Here is a 20,206-nt window from a genome sequence, read left to right on the forward strand (position 1 = left end):
TAGTGCTCGTCTTCTTGCACATGAGGCAGCAGGTAGATTTGGGCAACGCTTTCCAGACGCTGCAGCCAGTTTGTTGCGATGTTGTCTGGAGTCGTCGGGTCTATTTCACCACCGAGGGGCGGGCGGAAAACAGGGCAGTCGTTGATGATGTGCTGCGCTGTTTGATGTTCTGCCCCACACACGCAGGCTGCTGATGGGCACAGTCCCCAGTGGTACATGTTGGCATTGAACCGGCCAACCCCTGCACAAAGTCTATTCAGGGTGACCCATTCTCTGCGGGGCAAGTCCAAGCCAGATGGGGCTATGCTCAACCGTGAACTGGGTAGGTCATGGAATCCGCTCCCAGCTGGCTCTTTGCGCACCCAGTAGGTTGAAGCTGGGATCGGACAGGGTTGCTGCATGACGGGAGAAGGGGCGGTGGGAGGGCAAGCGTTGAGGTCCGAGTTCCTGAGAGTCCTGGGCAAGGTGGTGGAGTGGGTGTTGAGTGTCTGATAAGGCCTTGCGCACCAGCCTGAGTGAAATGCTCTCTTCGCAGCTTGGGGGGTGCGATGCCTGAGAGCACTGGCAGAAGGTCTGTTGGGGTAGGGCGAAGGCAACCGTAATGATTTGCATGGTATCATTGAGGGGTACATCCAGTTTGCTGGTATGGGTGCTGCGGTACCATACTGGGGCGGCGTATTCAGCGGCACTGTATACGAGGGCTAGCACACCAGTTCGGAGAGTGAATGTCTTGGCGCCCAATGATGATCCAGCCAAGCGACACAGGAGGTTGTTCCGTGCTGAGACTTTGCCACGGAGTTCTTCAAGGTGATGACTTTGCCACAGAGTCCTTCAAGGTGATGTCTGTAGGTTAACTGCCGGTCTAATTTCACCTCGAGGTATGTAGGGAATGGTTGGTAAGGAAGGGGTGACCCGTTGACGGTGATGGTAAGCAGGCGTTGGGCTTCCTTGTTGTTTAGATGGAGTAGTGGTGGTCTTCGCTGTACTCAGCTTTTTAAACAAGGCCTCAGTCAGGCAAGGGTGGATATAATTCAGGTACAGGTTTGGGTGCAAATGGCCCAGGGGCAGTTTGGGGTGCATATGCCCCAGTGACAGGTGGGGGTGCATATGGCCCAGGGACAATTGGGGGTGGATAGATATTCCACCCGGCTTGATTAATGTTCCCAAATGGCTGAAAACCCACTGATGAGCATGACTGCATCATTTCAGCAAATTCACCACTGAGAGGAAAAATAACCAATGGAAGAATGATTTCTGGATCTCTGGCATAGGGAACATCCAGATATACCTGTAAAACAAAAAGAGCTGTTATTTGAGAATACAGCACATCTGTTCTACTTAAATTGAGTTACTCCATGACTAACACAACTGGGGAAACCACCATAGCCCACAAGACTGTGTTGAAATGTCCTGAAATCTGTACAGCTTAAGTTTCAACACACTTTATTTGAGGTACTCTGAACTGAACTTCTGACAGTCTCATGATCTTGCACATTGAAGTTACCTTGTCAGATCAGCAAAGTCATGCAGCTGTATAATTTTTTAGCTTTCAAATCTTCTATCTTATTGAGGCATAGGAGTGTTAGTATGAAAAGGGGCTGATGACTCTTTATACAGGGAGGTCCCTTTTAAAATGGAGTACATAGAAGTTCATACTTACATTCATACTCTTATTCAAAACTGACTCAATAATTATAGGCTGCAATGCCATCTACTGGTGAGAAATAAAAGCCAAACAGAAAAAGACGGGCTTCAAGATTTGAGTAAATATATATTAATTTGTGTGAATAAACCAGGACTACATAGGAGCGTAATCATAAGTGTGAAAGATGATGTTGCATATTAGTCGTTAGGACAAAAGAGTACCTTTAAAATGTATTCCACTTTCATTATAGAACAGTTCAGGATCGAAGGTTGCAGATCTGGAGGGATGCACAACTCTTTGGTTATGGTCTGTTGCGTAGAAGAGGGAATGGTCTCTCCGACCTCTTTGAAAATTCTATGTCTTCTTATATTTTTCGAGGATTGCGCAATGAATGTCTGAGTTTGATCTAGGGATTGTTATCCACGTAGGTAACTGGATAACAAAATGCACAGTAAAACGTAGTTAATGAAACCAAAAGATTGTTTTACGAAAAAATGTATGCTGTAGGCTACATCTACCGTGAATACAATTTTCCCACAGCTGTCCAGAAATAAAACCATAATTTATGCAATGATTTGCATATCGCAACACAGCATAATGCAGATCTGTCCTGAAAGCTACCGTTACTACTACTAATAAATAACTAATGAAGTTACGTCTTATCCCACATCTATAGCCAGAAAATAATTTCAATTAGTTTCGTGTAGTTTATTTATAACTTATCCAGTTGTGCTGACAAGTGACATTGACAGACAAAACCAGAGGTGATCGCCCCAACTCCACTACATGGCAGCAGAAACCGCCAATAACTCGATCTCAGTGGATTTCAGTCTTCTCTACGTGGACGTCTTACCGTCACCCTTTTGAGACTGTATGATGAATTGTTTCAGCTTGAAATATCTTTCATTAGCAGAGTAATGTCGTTCATCATCACCACTCCCTTCTGTCCAGTGAACATGTGCTTCTCCCTTAGCTTTGACTGAGAGTGAATTAATCTTGGCTTCTTTTGAAACTTCCAGAATTACTCGTCCCGTAATGACATCTCCGCTAGAGAATGTGTTGTCCTCGATAATGGAATCATAGATTACTTTCATACGTTTCACAGTTGTTAACATGGCTACCGAGGGTCGTATCTATATACAATAATATTGGCTCGGCCGAAAAGTAACTAGAAGTTACTAAAGTTGTTAATCTACTTCTACGGAGACCTCAGTAGTACCACATTCTTGGATCTAGGATCCGTATGTTGGAAACTAGTTTTTCGCAAGTACATTGGTAATACAGAAATGGCGTCACTGGAGATGGACTGATATCGAAACCAGACAAGTGGACCTCTCGGCATCCCCACGGTTTCCTCGAGGTTGTTCGGTAAACTCTTCATCAAAAGTCAGATCAGGCAGTTAAAATTAGAAGCCAAAGAAGCTAAAATTAGTGCCCAGTGCAGGTAAACACATGTGTCTCTCTGTGGGTTGTCTTTCATTGCTTTGTACCTCGTGATCTGTGCGTTGTTTTCTGATTAGCACATCACCTAGTACATAGAAATTCCAAGAAGGTATCAGAAATGAGCGACAGGTTATACGGAATGCACTATGTCACTCCAGACAATGAAGAAATGAGTCCGTGTTATGAGCTGTAAGGACAGCACAGCCTGGGTTAGTGGTAGATGCAAATTTATATGTAGTCACTCTTGTCAGAAGTCACCAGGAGAACAGGTGGATACAATCCAGGTGAAGCATTAGTTTATCTGTAGAATATCCCTTCTTATTGATCACTGTAGTATGTTATTGTAAGTCAAGGCCAATTACAACACCAACTCTGTACTTATGTAAAGGCAATTATGCTGCCAAAAATACCAACTATAGGGAACGGAGCGAGTGTTTATTGAAATAAGTTATTGCTGTCCACCATCAAATGTAGATGAGGATGTGTATTAGAATTAAAACAAAAGCAAGCCCACTGCATTGTAAATCAGTATATAGTGTACCGTAATCAAATAAGATGCATTAGTAGATCATCACGAAAACATGAAGAAAAGCATTCAGACTTCTTCATTATATTAATGGTAAAAGCACATAATGATACAGACACTGATCTGTTCGTCCATGTCAGCAAGGACATTAAAATAAGAAAACTCACACCAGCTGCATCAGTTAATTGCTGGTGCCAGTAAAGAAACAGAAAAATCTCCATTGACACAGCTGGGTGATAAAAAGCCCTGACTTTCACACCTACTCTGAAGAGTGAGAAGACCAAGAAAAATTGAAACTCCTAGGCACCTACAGAGTAACTCACACCCAGGCAATTGTAGTAAAGGAATATTTTATTCTCAATAGAAATTGTAATAGAACACAGTGTAGACACTCAGTATCAAGAGTCAGCTCAGATACCAAGAGAAAGAAATCACCCCCCCCCCCCCACCCCCAAAACACACATACACACACACACCAGCTCCCCTCAGTGGTGCCATCTTTAAGACCTGTTGTCTCTAAACCCCACCTGTATGCATAATACATTGTCAAATACTTTATCTATATTGAAATTGTCGCCTCATACTTTCCCTTACAAGCACTAAGGAAAAAAAAAACAGAAACATCATGGCTTTCCAACCTGTGATTAGGGAACATTGAACACATCTGATTGAGAAATATTAAACACACACAAGAAGAAAAGAAAAAAAAAGAAGAAATGTCTTTTTTTACTGACTGCACAGAAAGTTTGAATCATTGAAAACAAAACCTCGCGTAACAACTAAAGTCATACAGTGCTGACAGGTAGCAGTAATGTTTGGTAGTTATAGATTTGGACTTGTAACCATTAAGCTTTACATTACCTTTACTTAGCAAACATTCTTATCCAGAATGCTGAGCAACATACATATGGAAGGGAAATACCTTTCCTCAGACTGGACACCAATCGTGTAGACAAACACTGACAAGACAAAATAAAGTAGAACAGGTAAAAGGTGAATACAAACAAGAAATTAATTAAAGAATAAATTGTGAAAAATTTATTGCAGAACAAGACAAAACAGAAAGGGGAATGTAAAGATAACACTAAATGTAGGTGTTGGATTGGAATTTCGGCAGCTGAGAGTCAAGCTACAGGAGATCATGAAGTGATAACCGTATTTTGACGTGCACTGGCAAAACATTAGACATGTCTAAAGTTATCTTATTTTGACATAAGCTTAACTTAACTATTTGTAAGTTAATTTAATCATTCTCATAAGGTCATTGTAACGAGGAAAAACTATCATACGAATGATAATACTATTTTATGCATGCTATACAAACCAGCAGCCCCCTATCTTATTGACATGTTTTCTTAAGGTATTTTGCAAGAATGTCTCAGAATGTCACTTCAACTTGACTTGACAGCAGGATTTGTTTCCTGCTCATCAGCCCAGAGAAGATTTTTTTTTTTTTAATTTCTTCTATCTATGTCTGATATTAAATACACCATTTCAGTTTTATTTTTTTCACATCATGAGGTCACATTCAGAACACAACAAATTACATAAGTCCATGACCTGTGTGAAAAAACTAACCTTGGTAATGATCAACCATCAGTTATAAAACAAAGAATTCCTGTGATCAAATATTCAGTCATTTTAAGCATGCCATTGCTAGCATGGTGTAAATGTTTTAAAAGAATCTGAACTAACAGGGGCATCTCTCTACATCAGTGAAGGATGGATCATATTCCAGTTGGAGCCTTGGGTGGTTGTGTGCCAAAGGCATTTTGGGATGGATACACCCCAGGGGAAAACTGGGGTGCATACAGCCCAGGGACAGGTTGGGGTGGATAGTTATTCCTTCCTGGTTGATTAGAATTGCCATATTGTTGAACCTGCAGATGTGCCTGGCTAGACCACCTGACTGAATCCATGAGCAGGCAGAATAACCAATGGAACTTTGATCTCCGGGTCTGTGGCATAGGGAACGTCCAGGTAGACCTATAGAACAAGAGGAGCAGGAATTAGAAATGAGTTTTAAACATAACAATTATTATTGATTGATTTTTATCATTTAAATGTATTTATCTATTTTCAAGTCACAAACAATTTAATCAAACTGAATCAAACATGAAACAAAATTCAGTGTTATATTCAGATGTCTTCTATAATTATCCAAATTCAATAAAATTGAACACTGAGTCCTGAGTGAGTGTAAACGGAAGAAGCGGTCTCATCCTTAGCTTGCTTTGGCCATTCTCTTCCACTTGTGTACGTACCTTCAGCTTGTACTCCACTTTGAGGATTGGGCACTTTAGGATGGAGATTGGCAGGTCAGGAGGGATGTTCAGCACTTTGGTTATCTTCTGATTTGTGGAGGGAGGGATGGGCTCTCCTACCTCCTTTAGGATTTCCATGGTGCTAACTCTTTTCTCCCCTCTGGCAAAGAAGCTCTGCTTTTGGTATATAGCATACTTGGGTGCAAGTGCGCGTGATGAACTGTTTTCAATTTCTGCTATGACCTTTAACCCTTCACCTGCAAAAACACCCACAGAGCAAACAGTATTCTCTGGAAACATGAATCAAGTAAAAAAAAATAATTTGTTGATAACAGCCCAAAGAAGCAAGCAAAAACTGATGCACAGAACATTTTCCATCGGGAACTATTACACTAAACCATTGCTTAGTGATACAAAAAGCATATATTGGGAGGTTTTCTAACTGCTCAAGCATTTGCCATCAAAGATAGCAAAAATCTCCTCTTCCTGACATGAAATTACTTCTTGCAGTTATCATTAACAAAAATAATTAAAAAATAAAACTTAACTACTAAATGTCTTTATTACTTTTTAGACCTACTAATCTCATGTAATCTTCTTTACTGATATTTTAAATAATGATTTTAAAAAACAGCTGTTTGTTCATGGCGTAATCTCAAAGAATCTGACATACTGTGTGTCCATCAGTACTAGAAAGGGTATAACCCAGCTTCTGAGGAGACTCAAACCATGCCCTAACTGTTAAAATCCACAGCTATTATTTAAGCTATTATTTATTTATGTTGGCTGCCTACAACATTCCCAATGAAGTGTACAAAGGAAACACGACAGAGGGCTGACATCAGAAACCAAGTAGCTCTTGATTTTACCTTGCCTGTAACCCATTCTTTCAGTACTAATGTTGATGGAAGCATTCCCAGAGGTGAACAGCATCATCTTCTTACTCTTTGTGCCATACTGGGGTGACTGTATGAAATGAGACACTAAAGTCATCCCCAACTGGCAAAATGACACTCTCAATTGGGCAGGCACAAATATAAATTTGCTGTGTACATCATGCCAGTTTTTGTGTCCTGTCCAAACAGCATCGTATGGTATGTGGTCCGTGACAAGTGAAATTGTTTCAAAAGGATGCATGTGTACCATTAGTTGAGGAATACTCATATCAGGCTTTGAAAGAAAGTTGAAGGTAGTCTTGGCCTTGCTAGGCAATCCCATTGACTGCCTCAATTTGGCCTTGAGTGTGTAGATGACCTTCCCATGAAAGGCAATAAATGATGATGGCATATCTCTGTGATGGGAAAGAGGCACTGGTGAGAAAAATGAGAATTTCTGAGTAAAATATACAGTCAAAAAGCTTTCATTTGGGACAGTACTACTTACCCATGTGGAATCTGGAACGTGAATGGGTACACGTGGGTTCCCTCAACAATTACATTATTATCTGGAAAAAGAGGTTACCATATTGCTTTTAAAACATAGCGCAAAGACTTACATACAAGTGAAATATAAAAATTACAAAAGAAAAAAATGCAAAAAATGCCAAGATCCACTGCTCTTGCTGGTATGGACTGGGCATCTGAATTGCTGTTTACCATTTAGCATTTAAACCCTAATCTTTTGAATGTAGCAATACTGTAACATCAATCTGGGCATAGCTTCATGCCTACATCATTTTCAGATTTAATGGCCAATATACAGCCTCCCAGAAGGATATGCTGTTGCACTGCCAAGATGGTGAGCTGGCTTCTGACCTCAACTGGATTAGGGGAACCACAAAACACACTTACAGGTTTCTCCACACTGATCTGTCAACAGAGCTTTGTGATCTCCCGTAGAAATAAACCAGTAAGTCAGTACCATCACCATGACTGTGTGATTATTTAAGTAAAGACTTACAGCAATATGGCTGAACGCTGTTACAACAAGGACATTCTTACAACAAAATAAGAATCCTGTTTGTTCCGATAAACCTGTGGAACCTCATACACATATGAAGTTTCTCACATAAAATGTTGGGACATTACTGTACAATACCAGTTGGGGGGGGGGGGGGGGGGGGGTTTCAAAAATTGCCTTTTGATTCTTTCAGTCAGGTACTGTAGACACTGACAATGCTAATGCTAATTCTCCCATCACTTCACCCATGGTATTTTTTTTAAATAAATAAATAGTACAATCCAGCGGCTGCTTTGCCATTCTACTTTTCAGCCCTATCGCTCATAATGTAACACTCTCCAGGCTGTCATTTTTTCATGGTACGTGTTTGTTCTTATTCAGTGAAAAGAAATTGTCACGAAGAGCTACTTCCACCCACACATCCCACATACAACCACTGGTGTTGAATCTATGTTCAGCCTCCATACCACATCTGTATTTTTGGATGGATAGCCTTCACTTTGTAACATATACACTACTGATCTGTGTGGTAATTTCTTCCATGCAACTTCTAACCAGCACCATAACTCAAGTCTCTTATGATTGATTTCAACCAGGTCGTAATTTAGGTTGCTTCTGTTATCGAATGTTATCTTTCAGATCTCATCAAGATACACTAAATTAGCACAGCTTTCTATGCAGCTATAAATCCCTTTCCCCACAGGGTGAGTAAAAAGCATTTTTTCCTTTGCACTGCCAGCTCTGGCCTGCTCACTTGGGTAGTTTCTTCACCTAATCTGTTTGGACGATTTTATTTAACTGACTTGAAGCCATTTGAGTACACAACTTTGTGTCCATCTCATGTGCATTGCCTTATAACATGATTCACATCAGTATGAAAGCTATTTTTGCTGAAAAACAATGTTTTTTTTTCATGAAAAGCTATGCAAACTACAAAAAAAAAAAAAAAAAACTGAATACACATGTCAAAAAATCAATGCAAGTGAGTACAACACAAAGCAAATTGTTTGAATTTATTTTACTGAGCTTGTGTTTGCAATTTGGTCTGAGCAGAAGTTAACCTTACTGTAAAGATGTGAACATCAAATATTGACTTTACAATTAACATTTCATGTTTGCATTTGCCTCTTCATATTTGCCCCTTTGTTTTCGATCATTACTTTGTTTTTTACACAGATTACATTTTAACTACACATCCATAAACCTATTGTCATTCCGAGTTTCCTAAATCAAATTTTTGAAGCAGCAATATGTGGATTTAAGACACAGTTTGAATGTAACAGTTTCAAGGTGTCGCAGAAATGTAGCAAGATTGTGACAGCAGTGTAATGTTGCACAACATCGTGGCACAACGTGTTGTGAGACATTGTGGCTAACTCTATCATCACATTGTGACAATCTTACCGGCAATGTCGTCACAAGTGCCCCCGAATTTTTGTTGTTTGTTTGTTTCTGGCTACTGTCAGTCAGCTTTCTCCCCACAGCCACTTTAGGACATGGGACAGCAGCAGCCTCACAGGCGGCCACCTGCACAGTTGTGTTCGCTTGCTAATCAGCTTTCTAATTTGCCGTGTTATAGAGACAGCCAGCAGGGCCTGTATTAGCGGAGAGAAGACTAGGCACAGCCTGCATGCAGTAACTGGATTCCTGCCTATTAAGCACCACTGCCCTCTAGCAGGATGGACTTTGATTCCATTTTGGCTGAACGGCACAGTTGTTTCCCTTCATTCAAGGGTGGGGAAAGTAAACAGCCACTGGCAAAATGCCACTACGATTGTGTTCTGGTTTAGGCATCGCCTGGTACCCTCGTCTCCTTGTGACACAATGTAATGTTCAGCTGGGAAGTTATGTCATTTTCCAAAAAACATTTCTTCTTGACCAAGGTTTTCTCATTTCACTACAATCACCATTGTTAAAGAGGACCTGTATTGAGGGGGGCATTCCTTTGTCCATCTCAATTTGTGCACACCATGCTCACCTCTCACAGAGCTTTTTTTTTTTTAAAACAAACCAGCTCAAACCTGCTCCCCCTCATCAGCAGCACCTCCACAGGTAACCCAAAGCACAGGCTTTCTGGCCTGTCTGCATCTCCCGGCCACCAATAGGAACCCCAACAGAGCCTAGGATTTCGGACATTATAAAAGTTGTGGTCACCTCCACCCCTTCAGTGCTGCACCAACTCCTGTCGGATGAAGAACTAGAAACACCGGTTTCCTTGGGACAGATTGTACTGTGTTGTGTCTATGCCAATGAAACACACACACCCACACCCACACATACATACACAATTTGTGCCCTTATTAAAGCACTGAACTGGACGCCTGACTCCTGAGTTCTTACCCACACACCACTGTGACAAAATTACCTTGAACCCAGTGAACGGGTGAAACTGCCCACTCAGCTTCTACCACCAATTAAAATCCACCACTAGTGTTAAAATTCAACACCACAAATGTTGTAGCTTTTGATCTGGAAGCCGTAACTTGAGGTGATGCATTCATAGAAATAATAATAATAAAAAAAATCTTGTGTCTAAAGTTCCCTTCACATTGAGCAAAAATGCTACACAGTCCACATCCACGTTTCTATCGCATTTCAGTAACACTTCTATCGAGACTTTCACATGAAAGTTAGAAACGTTACCTCCACTCTGTTTCTGCAGAATGTGTTGTAGAATTGAGAAGTGCTTTTCTTTTGCATGGTGAATCACGATAGTTTTGTTACGATACTCGGTCCAGCGTACGACCGTCTTTCCCTTAGCTTTAACTGAGAGCGATTTAATCTCAGTGTTGTTTGCAAGCTCCAGAATGATTGTCCCCGTAATGAAATCTCCGCTCGTGAAGGTGTTGCTCTCGTTGATGGCATCGTAACTTATCGAGATATTATTCACAGTTGATGGCATCGTTCCTCTAAAAACGTGTCGGAGATAACGTTGATCTCAAAATTAAGTGGATATTTTTTCACTTAATTTTCACTGTCACTTACGTTACTAGATCTAAATTAATTTGAGACTTCAATGACTTCATTCTTCCCTGTTCTCACTTCCCTAGTGTGTGTAGTAATGTGCACGAAGGCTGGCTCGCCCCTGCCATGTCATTCTAACCGCGAGGCGTGCGCTCCTACGGTAGTGGGTCGTAGTGATGAATGATTTATGGTAACGCATGAAAAATAACATCAAAGAACATAACGAAGTAACAGTCAAAATATAGTCCCAAACTTGAAATTCATTATTGAATTTCATTTAAACATGAAAAAGGTCTATCTGCACAAAACACTTGCTGTTTGCAACTTTAGTTCCTGGGAAAAAATGTATGAAATTGATGAGCCTAGAGTGCCACTCCCTTGTGGTACTTTCATAAACGCCACTGTAGGTCACTTACAAAGACATGACTGAAAAGGGCCATGCCAGTCATGTTGTCACACTGTTGTCATTACACTTTTATTTCAGGTAGACACATAAAGACATGTAGCTGCTGTGATTGGACAGTAGCTTGAAAAGATTATCCTTTCATGGTACACCATTATGCCATATTTGTCCAAACTGAAGCAGGGACACTTGAAAAATCTGCTACTGAACCGAAAACAAATGATTGATTCACGGATGCTGTTTATTATGTGTGTGCTACTGGAAAAGTGCAGTGCAATGTGTGCATGCTGACAGATTCAGAAAGTGTACTGCTCATAGCTGAGTATGTGTTTAAAGGTCTGTGGGTAGGAGAGGTAAGACACCTCCACCAACTAGTTCCAAAACTCACCAAACCAAATTTACTGTAATTTCAAGGATGTGAATAAATTTTGCTATCAATGCAAGTGATCAGATTACAACCTTGTGTCATCAGAACAGACTGTGTAACCATTTCTTAGTATTGCTGGAATGTTTGCTTAGTCAATAGGAATACAGAACTATAACAATGCATTCATAATTGTCTTTACTGAACGTGACTATATATAACTGACAATTAAAAGCCTGTGGAAGTAGTCATTTAACTCTTTATTAATTAAATTAATAAATTAATATTTATTAATTTATTAAATGGCAATCATGTAAAGGCATCTTTACACACCTGATTAAACATCATACTGCTGTCTCCACTCATGTGTACAAATTTGGCCTGATCCACAAAACAAGAGTTTCAGTTACAATGTTAAATATCACACATGATAAAGTTTGTGTAGCTGTACTTACTGTTTCCAAGAATCATAGCTGATTTTGGAGATGAGGAGGGTCGTTCACCTCAACCAACACCAGTATGTCACATCCACTTGTCTGAAAAATGGCAGCCATTTTGTGCCAGAATCTCCTTCACCTGTGGAAGTAAACATTTACTCAGCCAAAATAATTTGGGGAAAATCTGATGACCAAATTAGGGTGTTGGGCAGGAGACTAGTAAATAATTGTACTCTTCACAATAAGCATCTTGGAATATTTATATGAACACAGTGCATTACCTCATCACAGAATACTGATTTTATACCTAGTCTAGAAGAACTTCTGTTACTCCTCTCCTGCTCTTCCACAAACACCACTAGTAAAGTGCTGTTTTTTTTTTTTAATATATGCCATTAAGCTCAGATTTGTTCATGTAGAATACTGAATTATGTAAAACGAGTCCAGAGTCCCCTCTTTCTGGCTAGGAAAATTGCATTTTGCGCATAAACACTTGTCTCGAATAGTCTCTCCTGCCCTCAGTCTCAATACACTACGATCTTATTTTAATGAAACAGACTGGGATCCAGATGCGGTTAAGGGTTTTAATCACAGAATCCAAGGATGTGGTCAGAGACAAAACAGGTCTGCAACAGGAAGCAGTAGTACACCAATCCAAATCCAAATCCAAAAACACAAGCAAGGTCCAAAGAACAGGCAAAGGGTCAAAACACAGGAATCACAAGAGAGAACAGGCTTGGTAGAGTCACAGGAACAATACCTCACAATGAGGCAACTGAACTGAGTCCTTAAATAGCCAGGGATTGATTGAGGAATGGTTACAGGTGTGCTTGATGAGTGGGAGCTGGGCGTGGCTGGTCTGGCTGAGTGGGTTGAACTGGGCGTGGCTGGTCTGTCTGACTGGGAGCGGGTGTGACACTTATGATACAGTTTTTAAAAATGCACAACAACGATGATCTTTATTTTACCAGCTGGTAGGCTACTGGTGTTGGGTGAATTAGACTAAATGGCTGTCAGATTGAGTTATGGTTGCTCTAAAAAACAAATGCCATACTTTCTTCTCAGTAAAATATAGGCCTAGCAGTATTTTATCCATCATGATTTAACTTTTCTATTCAGGCGTCCCCCCATACCAGAAAGAAAAATAATTCTGGATATTTTAAAGACAGTCCATGCAGTTTTGAGGTAGAGTGAAAATGATGGCTAGTAAACTCAGACCAATCTCCCCCAACCCACACCACCCTCACCATCCCCATGGAAAAAGATACCCTGAATATTCCAACATTTGAGGCCAGGTTTGAGGCAACTCTTTATCCATGCTATTTCCTGGAGATTTTCCCTGGGAGTCTAGGCAGGATAGGAATACACAGGAATAGAGCAAACGACCAGTGGAAAGTTGACTTCAAGGTCATGCCCTCCTGGTATGCACAGTCTCACCTGTTTATAAACGAAGAACATTTTGGGATACCAAAATCACTTTAGTAAATCCTGCATATCATCAATGTGTGATGAGAACAATAGGTTGGGAAACGGTCAATCAATAATGATGCTTACCAACAGAGAGTATGCCACCTTGAGAATCTGGCAGTTGGAGATGGTGAGGGGAATGTTGAATGGTATCTGTAGCATCTGATCCCTCCACACACTGGAACTATAGGGCGTTCTTCGACCTTGACCAATACCTGAAATTCACGGTGGCTTGTCATTCTAGATATGGTGTAGAAGGTCTGCTCCTCAATGAGGAGCACCTTTGGAACAAGTGTATGAGAGGAGCTGTTTTCAAAGTCTGCCATGATCTTAATCTTCTCTCCTGCAAGGACAACAAATGTGTCAGTAACACTGTGTGACCTAAACTCTGAGTGTGTTCCTCTGAATATGAACCTCACATGCTGTATGGCAAACATTTGCTGTGTGGATGTTTTTAATGATAATGACATCATTCCTATCTGTGGGCTAACTTTCACATGAGAAGATTTTCAACTGTAGATTCAATTAATCAGATGTCCCCTCACCATTAGCTTGCTATGGAGTACCCAGCTAAAGTTACTGGGAACTGCAAAAACCCTCACTAATTGACATATTAATCTCTACCATATCACCTAGGTCTGAGGTCTTAGGAGTTACTGCTTCAGATATGCCGCCTATCATGCATCAACAGAAAACTAAAGACATATGATAGAGAGTTACATAAACAAGAAGGCCTTAGAAGCGTATGCCAGCATGCAGTCTCCTGTGGACAAAATTGTTGCTGTTTCTGTCAGTGCCATATGTGGGAGTGGAGGATGGTTAGAAGAGGGAGAGAAAGGACAAAACAGTGAGGTTTTTTTTAAGAAATGTTGTACTCCTTGTTTAAATGCATTCAAATGCACTTCTGCCCATTTTTACTATTATTGAGGCCACATCTTATTTACCATTATGAACCATTATTTAGTATCTACCACTAGTTTCTGTGTTGAAGAAATGGTTCATTTGCTCTTGAAAGCTGATCCCAAAGCATACTGTTTGATGTTGGTGTCTCTTTACCATTACATTTTGCTCCTAGGCCATAATCTGATATTACAATCTCTAATACCCTTAGCTCAACAACTTTGGAATGAGCATCCTTCATTGGGGTGTGTCCACAGCGACTGATCGTCTATGCTGACAGAGCATGATCAATGTCAAGAAGATCTGAGGAGCGCATAGGTTGCATTTATAAAGAGTTTCCCAGTACCAGGAACATAACCCTTCCTCTCCAGCTCGCAAGTCAGGTTACATTAAATATATATCTGGCAAGGAGGGAAATTCGGCATCTAGTACAGAAGTGGTTGCACAACTGTTAAACAAATACAGTGCATGACAGTACTTCCTTCAACAGCCATTTCCATTTTCAACAATACATTGTGAAAAGGTGAACTACGAAAACGGAACCACGTACAATTTAAAAGGGGCACGTTGCTCATTTAATAAAAGAAAATTTCAAATGTAAAAATAAGAGACACTACTGCCAAATAGACATATTTTATTTGACATATAGATTTATATAGATCATACAACCATATTTACATAATTTTATTCACTGTACATATTAAGGAGAAAAATTGTATTGTCGAAAAATGTATTCCCTTTCTAACAAACAGAACACAAACACAGCTTAAAATCAATGCCACTCAACTGTCATCTAATATTATGTCAGGGACATCTTTATCCTCGGCAAATTTACAATACAGGTAGAAATAGTTTACAAGAAAACCAATGTACAGTAAACATCATCTATCAATCATTTAAAAAGAATAACAATAACTACAAAGTACATACATTTAAAGTATGTAAATGATGCAATATAATTGGTGTTCAAATTAGGTAATATAAGAACTTCTATGACAAATAGTTGTTTGCGTTTTGTATTCAGTCAGAAATGGCAGTTATCATGACTATTAGCAGACAGTAATTGGTGCTGTGAGTTTTCGGCATTGACCGGTCGTTTCATTGAACACAGCAGTATAGACGTGGCTCTCGTTGTATTCGCCTGCGTTTGAGTTCGTGCAGTTTATCTAGGACTTCAACTTTTATTTAACTTCCGTGGCACTAGAAGTAACGTGAAGTTACTCTCCAAATTATCCATTAGTTGGAGAAAAGAGCCATAGTTTTTAATGTCCACACTTACCAAACAATTCCAGTTTTTTTTTTCTTTTTTTTTTACCTTGGACATCAAAACACGTCATCATTAAATCACGAAGTGATTGGAAAGTGAGTGGAAAAGGTTATTCATTTTTTATCTATTAATTAAATCAGGGTAAAATAACATTTCCAGCAATATCATTCTCTTATATATATGTATGCACACACACACAGATAGATAGACACAGCACAGCAAACAAAACCAGAAAACTGATTTGTCTGGCATCAATGCAGAAGTGCAGGCAACAACATAGCCAAGATATGATCTAGATATGGTGGGAACATTTATGAAACTGAGGGGGCAATTTCACTCATGCACTAGGTTCAGGAGAATATTGGTGTTGCAGTTGTGTGTCGGTCAGAACACAGGATTAAGGTTTCCAGTTCAACGCTTTATTGAAGTGACGGGGGTATGTGTGTTTGGGAGTGTGTGTGGTTTCATAGGCAAAGATGCATACAACACACGACGCAACACAGCAACCGGTCCCCAAGAGTTGCTGTCCCCAGTTCTTCACCCCGCAGGAACTGGTGCAGCACAGAAGTGGGGGAGGTGACCACAACTTTTATATTGTCCAAACTCCTTGGCCCTGCTGGGGTTCCTATTGGTGTCCAATTGATTCAGAGAGTTCAGAGGGCAAATGGGGACCTGGGGGCTGTCCGTGGGGGTGTGCCTGTGCCTCAGGTTACCTGTGGAGATGCTGCTGATGAGGGGAGCAGCAGCACAGGTTTTGGCAGGTTTCGGTTGGTTTGTAAACAGAGAGTCTGTGAGAGGTGGGGGTGGTGTGCACAAACAGAGGCAAACAAAGGGATCTGCAAGTGGATGTAGCCCACTTTAACAATTTACATTTTGTTACTTTAGCAGATTCTTTTACCCAGAGCAATTCACAAAGGAAGAGTAAAAAGTGTGTTAATCCTACAGAACACAGACCATACCAGACCATGCATTAATCCAGCACACAGTGCTGGAGAGTACAGGTCCTATGGCCGCTCTATTCCCATGCATGCATACTGCAACATTTAACTTGCTTTTTAAACAAGGCCTTGGTCAGGCAAAGATGGATATAATTCAGGGACTGGTTGGGGTGCAAATGGCCCAGGGGTAGTTTGGGGTGCATATGCCCCAGTGACAGCTGGGGGTGCATATGCCCCAGGGGCAGATGGGGGTGCATATGCCCCAGGGGCAGGTGGGGGTGCATACGGCCCAGGGGCAATTTGGGGTGGATAGATATTCCATCCAGCTTGATTAATGTTCCCAAATGACTGTAAACCCATTGATGAGCATGACTGCATCATCTGAGCAAATCCACCACTGACAGGAAAAATAACCAATGGAAGAATGATCTCTGGATCCCTGGCATAGGGAACATCCAGATATACCTGTAAAACAAAAAGAGCTGTTATTTGAGAATACAGTACATTTCTTTACATATTTCTTTATCTGTTCTACTTAAATGTAGTTACTGCATGACTAGCACAACTGGGGAAATCACCACAGCCCACAAGACTGTGTTGAAATGTCCTTAAAACTGCACAGCTGAAGTTTCAACACACTTTATTTGAGGTACTCTGAACTGAACTTCTGACAGTCTCATGATCTTGCACATTGAAGTTACGTTGTCAGATCAGCAAAGTCATGCAGCTGTATACTTTTTTAATTTTCAAATCTTCTATCTTATTGAGGCATAGGAGTGTTAGTATGAAAAGGGGCTGATGACTCTTTATACAGAGAGATCCGTTTTAAAATGGAGTACAGTTTAGAGGAGAGTAAAGGCTAAAAGCTTTGTTCATACTTACATTCAAACTCTTATTCAAAACTGACTCAATAATCATAGGCTACAATGCCATCTACTGATGAGAAATAAAAGTCAAACAGAAAAAGACGGGCTTCAAGATTCGAGTAAATATATATTAATTTGTGTGAATAAATCAGGACTACATAGGAGCGTAATCATAAGTGTGAAAGATGATGTTGCATATTAGTCGTTAGAACAAAAGAGTACCTTTAAAATGTATTCCACTTTCATTATAGAACAGTTCAGGATAGAAGGTTGCAGGTCTGGAGGGATGCACAACTCTTTGGTTATGGTCTGTTGCGTAGAAGAGGGAATGGTCTCTCCGACCTCTTTGAAAATTCGCTTTGTTCCACTATTTTTCGAGGATTGCGCAATGAATGTCTGAGTTTGATCTAGGGAGAACTTTGGCACAAGTGCACGTGAAGACTTGTTCTCAATATCTGCTGTAATCCTCATCCTTTCACCTGGAAGGAAATCCAGTGATCAATCAAAACAGACACACATTTCTAGGACCTTACGCTTAAAATGGGGTGTTCAGGAGATGAGCCTGTCATGTTTCATATTCGAGCACAACAAATTCCATACTTTACAACAAAGAGGTTTACTAAGTATTTGACACTAAATGGATCAGACAGTTTTACCTTGCATGTAACCCATCCTTTCCATGTTAGCATTCATGGAAACTTTTCCAGAGGTGAAAAGTTTCATCTTCTTCTGCACAGAACCAGACTGGGATGACTGCACAAAACGAAACACAAGAGAATCTTTTGCTGCAGCAAAACCACCGTGTCCCGCCTGTGGGCAAACACATAGATTCTGCTATGTGGCCAAGGGAAATCACGGTTAATTGTGATCAGATTAGTGCATACCAACAGCGTGTCATCGACCATGTTATTCTTTGTAATAAATGTGAATTCAGCCACTGCTGTCTTTGCCATCCGCATTGACCTGCTCAGCTTTGCCTCCAGCGTGTAGGCGATTTTACCATGGATGCCTGTAAAAGATGACGGCATATCTCTGTGAAGATAATTAAAGAAACAATTAATTACAGAAATAAATTCTCACTTTTTCCATTTAGCTTCCCTCAAAGAAAGACTGACTACGGGCCGTACTGAAACTTGTTGCAGTAATGAAACCTCTTATTTTAAAATGCATGTTCTTACCGTTGCGGAATCTGAAAAGTGAATGGATATAAGTGGATTCCGGGGGCGACAACATTTGAATCTGCAAAAAACGATAACTTTGTTTCTGCCACAATATAGAAAGAGAAGTACAAAGCGGACAGTCTACGCTGTGGAAATTTTCACACAGGGCGCTCCTTCCGAGAAGTAAACGTCCTGCCAGATATGGATCTTACGAAATACAGTTACACTTACATGTCTCTCCGCTACGATCAGCCAACAGCTTTTCACAGTCTTTTCCTAAAAACGTTAGAAACGAAAGAATAGGGTCGTCATAATGACGTTGAGGAATAATTACATTAAGGATCCTTAAACAACTTCGATCCTATAAAATCAACATATGCAGACGCTGCGGTTTTGTTCATTAGGTTTTTCGTGAATTAGCTATTAGCAAATTAGAATTAACTGGAATAAAAGCCTTATATCTTCAGCAGACTGCATATGTCAATGGTGCGTGGTTACAAACGTACGGATTAATATAGGCAAACGTGTAGGCCTACACATAGGTAGTTAACAACATACAGTAAAACGTAGTTAACAAAACTAAAAGATTGTTTTTCCAAGTATATTTTTCATATATTTAAGTAGTATGCTATAGACTTACTGTGAATACAATTTTCCCACAGCTGTCCAGAAATAAAACTATGATTTATGTAATAAGGTTTTGCCTATCGCAACACAGTCTAATGTAGAATAGTTACTAGTAGCTGTTACTACTAATAATAAATAGCCTAACTAATAAAGTTACGTATTATTCCACATCTATAGCCAGCATAAAATAATTTCACTTAGTTTCGTGCAGCTTGTTATGCTGACAAGTGACAGATATAATCAGAGGTGATCGCCCCCACTCCACTACATGGCAGCAGAAACCGCCAATAACTCGATCTCAGTGGATTTCAGTCTTCTCTACGTGAACGTCTTACCGTCACCCTTTTGAGACTGTATGAAGAATTGTTTCAGCTTGAAGTATCTTTCGTTAGCAGAGTAATGTCGTTCATCATCACCACTGCCTTCTGTCCAGTGAACATGTGCTTCTCCCTTAGCTTTGACTGAGAGTGAATTAATCTTGGCTTCTTTTGAAACTTCCAGAATTATTCGTCCCGTAATGACATCTCCGCTAGAGAATGTGTTGTCCTCGTTAATGGCATCATAGGTTATTTTCATACTTTTCACAGTTGATGACATTTCTACACATAGGCGTTAACAGTACAACGGCCGTTTGCAAAATATAAATACACACAATAATATTGGCTCGGCCGACAAGTAACTTCACGTTACTAAAATGATTAGTCTACTTTTTACGGAGACCTCGGTATTTATTCTGCCACATTATTGAAAAAGTTTACCAATCTGGAACCCGTATATTGTAACCCTCAGTTTTCCGCAGGCACATTGGTCATGCGGAAATGGCGTCACTGGGCATGATATCGAAACCAAACAAGTAGAGCTCTCGCCACGCCCATTCTCCGCTCGAACTCATTTCCTTACATTATAGCAGGGTAAACTCTTCATCGAAAGCGACGGACAGTTGAAATTAGAAGCCAAAACGTACAATTTAATGGGTGCTGTCATGACGGCATATGCATTCCTTCAAGAAGCTATTTGACATGGGTCATTTTTCTCC

General features: G+C 40.3%; 3 protein-coding genes across 3 annotated transcripts; all 3 read right to left on the bottom strand.

The window, feature by feature from the left end:
- Positions 1-327: 327 nt before the first annotated feature.
- LOC118776457 (arrestin domain-containing protein 3-like) lies at positions 328-2,790 on the bottom strand. Its single transcript, XM_036526816.1, has 4 exons — positions 2,486-2,790; positions 1,867-2,005; positions 1,219-1,288; positions 328-395 (listed from the first exon to the last, which is right to left on the bottom strand). Exons 1-4 carry the CDS (start codon positions 2,758-2,760, stop codon positions 328-330), a joined length of 552 nt encoding a protein of 183 aa, XP_036382709.1. The 5' UTR covers positions 2,761-2,790.
- Positions 2,791-5,316: 2,526 nt separating this feature from the next.
- LOC118777170 (arrestin domain-containing protein 3-like) lies at positions 5,317-10,813 on the bottom strand. The gene is made up of 6 exons (XM_036527929.1): positions 10,421-10,813; positions 7,262-7,322; positions 7,022-7,169; positions 6,748-6,844; positions 5,879-6,135; positions 5,317-5,600 (listed from the first exon to the last, which is right to left on the bottom strand). Exons 1-6 carry the CDS (start codon positions 10,677-10,679, stop codon positions 5,511-5,513), a joined length of 912 nt encoding a protein of 303 aa, XP_036383822.1. The 5' UTR covers positions 10,680-10,813; the 3' UTR covers positions 5,317-5,510.
- Positions 10,814-15,724: 4,911 nt separating this feature from the next.
- LOC118777171 (arrestin domain-containing protein 3-like) lies at positions 15,725-19,534 on the bottom strand. Its single transcript, XM_036527930.1, has 7 exons — positions 19,506-19,534; positions 18,775-18,819; positions 18,562-18,622; positions 18,268-18,392; positions 18,040-18,136; positions 17,606-17,862; positions 15,725-16,982 (listed from the first exon to the last, which is right to left on the bottom strand). Exons 3-7 carry the CDS (start codon positions 18,614-18,616, stop codon positions 16,635-16,637), a joined length of 882 nt encoding a protein of 293 aa, XP_036383823.1. The 5' UTR covers positions 18,617-18,622; positions 18,775-18,819; positions 19,506-19,534; the 3' UTR covers positions 15,725-16,634.
- Between the last annotated feature and the right edge of the window lie 672 nt (positions 19,535-20,206).

Source organism: Megalops cyprinoides, chromosome 4, assembly GCF_013368585.1.
Source record: "Megalops cyprinoides isolate fMegCyp1 chromosome 4, fMegCyp1.pri, whole genome shotgun sequence".
In the NCBI taxonomy this organism is placed as follows: Eukaryota; Metazoa; Chordata; class Actinopteri; order Elopiformes; family Megalopidae; genus Megalops; species Megalops cyprinoides.